General features: G+C 33.3%; 1 protein-coding gene and 1 long non-coding RNA gene across 2 annotated transcripts; one reads left to right on the top strand and one right to left on the bottom strand.

Annotated features, from left to right (window-relative positions):
* Positions 1–228: 228 nt before the first annotated feature.
* LOC142170597 (uncharacterized) lies at positions 229–3,829 on the bottom strand. Its single transcript, XR_012699862.1, has 2 exons — positions 3,614–3,829; positions 229–478 (listed from the first exon to the last, which is right to left on the bottom strand). It is a non-coding gene; the product is annotated as an uncharacterized LOC142170597 (long non-coding RNA).
* A 1,791-nt stretch (positions 3,830–5,620) lies between these two features.
* Positions 5,621–8,115, top strand: LOC107811707 (transcription factor bHLH30-like). The gene is made up of 2 exons (XM_016636695.2): positions 5,621–6,098; positions 7,198–8,115. Exons 1-2 carry the CDS (start codon positions 5,844–5,846, stop codon positions 7,708–7,710), a joined length of 768 nt encoding a protein of 255 aa, XP_016492181.1. The 5' UTR covers positions 5,621–5,843; the 3' UTR covers positions 7,711–8,115.
* The last annotated feature ends 284 nt before the right edge of the window (positions 8,116–8,399 follow it).

The following is an 8,399-nucleotide window of genomic DNA, read 5'->3' as shown; positions in this document are numbered from 1 at the left end:
GCATTTTTAAGTACGGGTGTTTACTTTGCTTATTGTGGCGGTTTGGAACCGCCGTAATTGTTGTCCTCTCCCTTTCAAATGATAGCCATTTTATACTGCCATAATTGTAATATTTTAATGTTAATTTTTCAATTCTTTATCCTTTAATTTCTAATGCACAAAATCCATCATAATATATTATCAAGCACCCATCATAATAATTAACATAAATTATAGTTGAGACTTAGATAAGCAAAATATTCATCATTAAAACATACCCAAAATCCACATCATCCAGGATTCAAGTTTAAGGTGCATAGAATTAAGAGAGTTACTCAATAGTTACAACACAAAAAAACATAGTTCATCCTAACAATGATTACTAATTGTTGTTTGCTCCATTTTCATAGTGACTTCCGTCAAAGGATCTTCTAGGCTCAGTTGGTGACGGAACGCCATCTCCAAGGCCATCTCCAACGTCATCTCCTAGATTGGGTGCCTGCATAACATAACATTGAAATTGGAGGAACCAAAATTCTAATTCTTTGAAATGGGCTGAAACAATATGAGGTCACAATTGAAGAAGTGGCTGATACAACATTGAGGCTTGAGACACCAAAAACTTCAATAGAACTTTCGCTCAACCAAGTAATGTTGAAGATAATAAACAAATGAAGAAGATAGCTACGGTACAATTACAATAAAAAGTATAGGGGTTGGAAGGGTGAAAATAACAGTGGAATTTAGGTTGATTTGACATGGGATCAAGTTCCCAACCTATGTTACAGACTTACAGTTAAATTAGGTTGATTTGAAACAGGAAAATATACATCATATACAATCACTGCTATGTTGACCATCAACCAAATATACTAAGAAGCCACCTGCAACTTACCATGTTACACATTCTTGAAGCAAACCACTAAAGGATTCTCTTTATATAGCCAATATGATATTGTTTTTATAGATTTTCAGCAAATACATCTTCTTTTATACTTGAGCACAGACATTGGATTCAAGCAAATAAGTTGAATAAGCAAATATATATAGAACAAAGATATTCAAAGTGAAATTGTTAGACTACTGCAATATATTGAGGAAATACAAGCAAGTTAACAAATGGATTATCTACTTACCCACAAAGAAAGTAATTTCTGAAATAAAACAACTTGTCTGGTAAAACATTACGTATGGCAATTGATAACAAGTGTTGCATGAGAATGTGAAAATCATGACTCTTCATTGACTTGAGCTTTTGTTGTTTCAAGTCGACACATCTTGAAATATTTCTAGCGTATCCATCAGGCATTTTGACATTTTTTAAAGTCCGCAAAAATATGTCTTTCTTAAATCCACTTTTCTTTGAATTTAAAAGACTGAACAAGGCTGGACGATAACTTCCATTCTTATCTGCCCAAAGTTCTTTCCTTATACCCATTTCTCTAAGATCATTCCGAGCTTTAAGATTGTCTTTTGACTTTTCAGTATCATTGAGCAAAGTATGTATCACATTCTCACACACATTCTCCTCAATGTGCATAAGGTCTAGCTTATGACGCAACAAGTTAGATTCCCAATAAGAAAATCAAAGAATATGCTTCTCTTTCTCCACTGTTTTGGTCCATCTTCAGCAATAGTTTTTCCTCGAATTCTTTTACCTTCAGCATTCGACTCAGATACTTTCCCAAAACTATTATTGATTCCCTCCATTTGTTTCAATATGTTTGACCCTGATAATGCTATTGGTGGCCCCCGTTGCTCGATTTTCTCATTAAAACGGACACGCTGCAATCTAAACCGATGGCTGCTTTCAAGAAAACGATGATGACCTATGAAACACCATTTTCTACTATGCTTCAGCCAGCAAGAGTCTGTATCAAAGTTACATGTGGGACAAGCAAACTGAGTGTATGTGTTCCATCCAGATAAGCTGCCAAGCCCAGGAAAATCACTAATTGTCCACATCAAGGCTGCTCGCATTTTAAGAGTCTAATGCCTGCACTCCATTGTACCACAATTCTCTTAACTCTTGGATAAGAGGTTGTAAGTACGCATCAATATCACTGCTGGGCATTTGTTTTCCTGGAGTGATTATTGAAAGAATGAATGAAGTTTGTTTCATGCACTCCCAAGAAGGGCGATTGTATGAAATAAGAACCACAAGCCAAATACTATAGTTTATTGCCATTGCTCCAAAAGGATTGAAACCGTCACTAGCTAGGCCTAGTACATTCCGAGGATCTACAACAAATTCAGGATGAAGCAAGTCAAATGCTTTCCATGCTTGAGAATCCCTTGGATGCCTCATCAATCCATCTTGGTTACCCGTAGAAGAATGCCATCTCATAGACTCAGCAGTTTTAGAGCACATGAACAATCTCTGTAGCCTTGGCATTAGTGGAAAGTAGCGCAAAATCTTTGCGGGCTACTTCTTTTTATTGTCCTTCCACCTAGATGTCTTGCACTTTTTGCATTCTTGTAAGCCTTCATCTTCCCCAAAATATAACATACAATCATTTGGGCAAGCATAGATCTTGGTATAATTAAGACCAAGTTTGTTGATGGTTTTTTTTGGCCTCATAAAAAGAAACAGGAATCTTGGCATCTTCAAAGGCATCTTTTAACAATTCTAATATCATACTCATCGCTTTATCAGTCATTCGACACAAACACTTGATATAATACAATTTGACTAGAAAGGACAATTTGGAATACTTCGCGCACCCTTCATATAATGGTTGATTGCCATCTTCTACCATCTCATAGAACTGTGCATATTCTTTATTATGCCCTCATTAAATGTTTCTTCACTATTCATAGGCTCACAAGACACACCAGGCTCATTGACATTGTTCCCTATGAACCCAAATGCATCGTTAATCATGGTTACCATTGGATCTTAGGGCTGCAGAGTTTCTTCTATGACATGTGTGCTCTGAAACGTTTGTGGCATAGTTGGATTTGATTCTTCACCATGCAAATACCAAACTTTATAATTTTTTGGAAAAGGCTTACAAGTCAGGTGTTCTTCAACTACATTTCTTCTTTGCCACTTGTTAAAACCATATTTCGGACACGTACACTTAATTACACGCCCATCAATAGACCCATACTCAAAAGCAAAATTTAGAAATTTTGTAAGCCCATCCGCGTATTCAAGTGTATTTCGTGGTTTGCTAATCCAAGATTTATTAATTGGCATGGCTAGAAAAGAAAATATAAAATACATCACAATATAAAAATGAAAAAGCTAGTTCATAGCCACTATATGGAAATCAAAAGAATAGTAATCACTTAATCTCACTTTTTAACTTTTGAAGAATAAACGGAAACTAAAGCGAGAAATAAACAAAGAAAAGAACATGTGAAACTTATTCAGGAAAAAACAAAAACTACAACATCCATGAACTATTCATATCGTCAAATTAGTTTTGTTTATACCATCAGCATGCATTATTTGATACGTTTTCAGTGAAGTAACTTGTCTTTAGTTCACAAATGAGCAATACTAGTATTTTTTGTCATCAAACTGTACAGCTAATATCAAATTGACCAAGCAAAAGAAAAAAAAAGGAAAGAAAGAGGGATCGTTAACGGATTCAAAACCTAAATCAGTGAAATTCAAACACATTACCTAAATCTGATCTCCTTACATAAAAGCGAAAGGATTTGGGAGAATCGTTAATGGATATAAACGTCTTACATTACAGTGATTTGGGGGAATCACTTGTTTAGAGAGAACGAGTGAGAAGGTGTAGAGAGAGAGAGAAGTTGTACAGTGATTTGGGGAATCGCTGTTTTGGGGCTTTAGTTTACTCTGTTTAGGGCTTTTGAATGAGAGAGAAGGTGTTTGAAATTTTGAATGGATATATTATATTACATTACAGAATAATAACATTAAATAAATTATTAAAAATTTTGTCTAACTAGCGGCAGTTTAGAACCATCGTAATTGTTAAAAAACACCGGTTTTACATTACGCACTAATGGCGTCTAGAACGCCGCCGTATTATGATATATATTGCGGCGGTTTCGTTGAACCGCCGTTATTTAACCGCTGCAATAATTCCGTTTTTTTGTACTGACATCTCTACTCAAATTGTTGGAGCCTCACTTTGACAATGCTTACTTCGTTTAACAATTTCCTTTTAATCAAATGAAAATAAATATCCAAGTCATTGTAAAGGCATGGAAAAAAAACTTAGGTCTTGTGTACTAAATCAAAATTAGCTTCAACATGTATACAATAAGAAGGATATAAGCCATCAAATGAGTGATAGTGAACAGAAACTTTGTTATACCAAAAGGCTGACCCCTTTTATTCAAGATTCCCCAAAACTCACTTCTCCCTTTTGTATTTCATTTTTCGTTTGTGGAAAAGTTATAATGTCTTACAATAGGTAGTGGAAACATTACTATTCCACGTCAAACTGCACTAGGTAATTGCAATTATGAACAATTAGTTTTATTATTTTTCTTCAACTAATTATGGGTTCATATATGTTATTTATTGTAATTTTAATGAATTTTTACACATAAATTATGCTTCGCATAAAAATACTGGGTTTAAATGAGCCGGTACCATAAGGCTAGATACGCCCCCACATCTAATTCCAACTGGATGATCTCTAGATGGAATTCTAATTAAAAGTAGTAAAAGAAACCATATTACTACAACAATCTTTTTTCCTGGTAGGAAGCGCTTTTCCATTTAATGGAGTTTATGCGGCACGAATCTGATGAGTTGAAACTTCAATATTAATATCGGACACCAAATTATTTTTAGAAAAAATACTTTTTTTTTCTTTTCAAAAGCTCTTAAACTGAATTTGCAAATACAATTTTATAAAAACATCAAAAAACGCCACCTGTTTCCTTCAAACCTAAGCCCAAAGTCCCCCAAAAGGAAACTTGAGAATTAGGACATGTGTGTGTATTGGTTTAGGTGTTAATTATATTCAGTCAAACTGTACTATGTAATCAAGAAAGAAAAGAAAAGAAATTCAAACAACAGTTTAATTAATTTCCTTACATTTTCTTTAAAACGAGATTAAATTTAATTAATGAAATAGCAAGGGCTAACACTAAACCCTAGCTAGAGGCCCTAAAGAGATCCTCTATCCATCCTAGTTTATGTGACAATATTTTCTTATTAATCCATTCCAAATAGAATGATATATTTATATATTTGAAAACAATTAATTTTACATTTTTCATTTTATATACTCAATAATTTTTTTTTTATAGTTACACAAATGTTAATATGACATGTTTAAGGCTACAAGTTTTAAAAGTTATATTGCCACCACAAGTTTCAAAATCTTCAATTTTCAAGCTTCATCCCAGTTCAAAGTTCAAACTAAAAAAGTGCAATCTAGTGCACTAAGCTCCCGCTATGCCCGTTCAAACTATGTCACGTAATTAATTGAAACGAAGTGAAAACTGTATACTAAATAATTTTTTGCGTAGGTGAATGGATATTATTTATTTTTACCTTTTCTGTTCTATAATCGATTTTATCAACAAAACTCTGAATGAGTCAAAAAGCATGCATACAATATTTTACAATTCCGGCTTTATGCTTCCACACACTACTATAAAAAAGCAAAGTTATCTCAGTTTCTCACTTACTCATACCACAACCAGATTCACAAAATTTAGTAATACCCAACTCAAAGTTAAAAGATACGAATTTCAATCAAATCAACTCCTCTGACCAAAATAATTTTGTGAGAATATATGTTACAGAATCTTCAGAACATTTTTTCAGAACCCTTCATATATTCTTCCCTTTTTTTCAAGATTCCTACTTTTTCTTACAATCTTTTGCCTCTAAATAGACTTGTGAAATTTTGAAAAAAAAAATGATAAACCATTCATTTCCAAGCTTTTATGAACTAGGGGGTTGTTCAGATTCATATAATTTTCTACATGGAATTATAAATTCATCACCTGAAATGTTTAATGTGGAAAGTTCAAGTGTAGTAAGTCCAAGATCAATGGCTGAAGCTAAAGCAATTGCAGCTAATAAAAGTCATAGTGAAGCTGAAAGAAGGAGAAGAAAAAGAATCAATGGCCATCTTGCTACCCTTCGTAATCTCCTTCCTAATACTATCAAAGTAAGTTTTTTGCAACTTTGACTCATTATTTTTCAACTATGATCCATATAATAACTAGAGGTGGCAAATGGTCGAGTCTGGTCAACAAACATGCCATAATCCAATATGCACGAAGCATTCTGCATTCACGCACGATTCGGAGAAGGACATCAACCTTAGGGGCGTGACGTAGACAGTCTACTCTAATGCAAGCATTAATGACTGGTTTTATGGCTCGAACCTTTGACCTAGTTACTAAATATGGTTATATTTTACCATCTCTACGTAGCTAAAACTATCTTACTCTAATATTTTTGAATTTGAAATATTATGTACGTTCTGTTCAATAATCATGAAGTCCCTAGGCCCTAATAGTTCTTTGCTTTTTGGTTTTACTTTTACCCACCAGGTAATATATGATAGCTAGGTTTCATATATTGTTAATTTCTAGAAGTGGAGTTTCATTAATGCAATTTAGGGTATAATTTAGGTTATTTTTCATAATGATGTTTTTGACTAATATAGTTGTTACCTTTCCTAAAAGTTATATGCTCTCATCCTATGTAGTTTGATGTACGAAATTGTTAGATCATTAATTCCTTTTTGTCACTTGAGTCTAAGCTGATGCGACATAGATTTGGTTGAAATTTAAAAAACGCGTTTTGAAGTTGTGTTAAAAAATAATTTTAAACTTTAAGTTAAAGTTGTATTTGGACATGCACTTTATTTGTACAAAACTTGAAACTTTGTTAGTAGAAAGAAAAATTTTCACCCAAAAACTACCCTAAACCAGATTTTGGGAACTTGAATTTTTTTTTTTTTAAAAAAATCGATCATATTACACGAACAAACAATGTTTCCAAAAAAAAATTGATTTTTTTTGCCAACATCTATGGCTAAATAATTTTGGTCAAAATATTTGTCATTTTAGAACGACGAAGATGTTAATTATACTTTTTTCTAGGTTTCCCCTTAAAATAAAGATCACATTTTCTTGCTCAAGAAGGCACTGATCCACGTTAGTCTCTCATTGACAAACTTTTTTACATAAAAACCCTAAAAAAACAAATGTGAAAATTATCTATCTAACTTAATTCATTTGGTCATGCAAATTTTGCAGACAGACAAGGCATCTTTACTAGCAGAAGCAGTAAGATGTGTAAGGGAGCTTAAAAAGACAACATCAGAACTAGGAGCAACAATGTCCGAAGACGACGACAACACCGATGATTTCATGAACTACATGGGCAGTAATGATCAAACAACAATGAAGAAATTCATTTTTCCAAGTGAATCAGATGAACTAAACCTAAGCTACTGTAACAGTAATAATTCTGGAACATTATTAGCAAAAGCAACAATATGTTGTGAGGATAGGCCAGAAATTATGATGGATTTAAGAAGGGCATTAAGTACAGTACAAGGGAAAATTATAAGGGCAGAAATGGCAACAGTAGGAGGCAGAATAAAGTGTATTTTATGGGTACAAATGTTGGAAAATGGTTGTAGAGAAGAAGGGTTAGGGCAATTGAGAAGAGCATTAAAATTGGTAATGGACAAAGCCAATTTTTTGGCACAGAATATGGGCCAGGATTTGTTGGGAAATAAACGTCCACGTCTTTATCAATGTTGATAAATAATGGTGATTGATGATTATTGTTAGGGGGACCAAATGAGTTTGTGTTTGACAAATTGGACAGCTCTAGAGAGACAAAGATTTCTGGAATAATGAGAATTCAGAGAGATGTTAATTGTGGAAAAAGTGAAGGGGTATAATTTAGTTCTTTTTTGTTTGTTTGTTTTTTGGTTTGTCTTGTTCTTTTTGTTTTCATTATTGAGTGTTTTTGTCTAGTTATTTTCCTCTCTGTATTTGTATTAAGTCAAGAGTTTTTTGCCATATATCTAATTACTTGGATTTTGGACTGGTAAGTTGTAACATACTAGATGGAGTTTTTCATGAGGATCAGACATGATGTAGTGTTTGGCAAACTTTATATGCTTAATGTAGTAAGCTTTGTAAATTTATATGTACTATTTGCTATAAATTTTATTAGATGAGAGTTAGAGGCGGACCTACATGTAATATTTGTTAGAACCGAAAAAGTCAGATGTCATGCGAAAGCTAGCAAAACAAACTTTGAACGATGATAAATCATACAACAACGAGAAATATACCAAAAAGAGACACAAATATTTAACGTGGTTCGGTCAATTGACCTACGTCCACGGCAGAGATGAACAATCCACTATAATAAAAGAGAGTACAAAATATCGAGAGAATAACCTCACGAAGAGGCAAACACAAGTGACACACTAACACTT

Source organism: Nicotiana tabacum, chromosome 16 (assembly GCF_000715075.1).
Source record: "Nicotiana tabacum cultivar K326 chromosome 16, ASM71507v2, whole genome shotgun sequence".
NCBI lineage: Eukaryota > Viridiplantae > Streptophyta > Magnoliopsida > Solanales > Solanaceae > Nicotiana > Nicotiana tabacum.
Note: the sequence above shows the minus strand (reverse complement) of the source record. Positions and strands in the feature narration are given on the sequence as shown.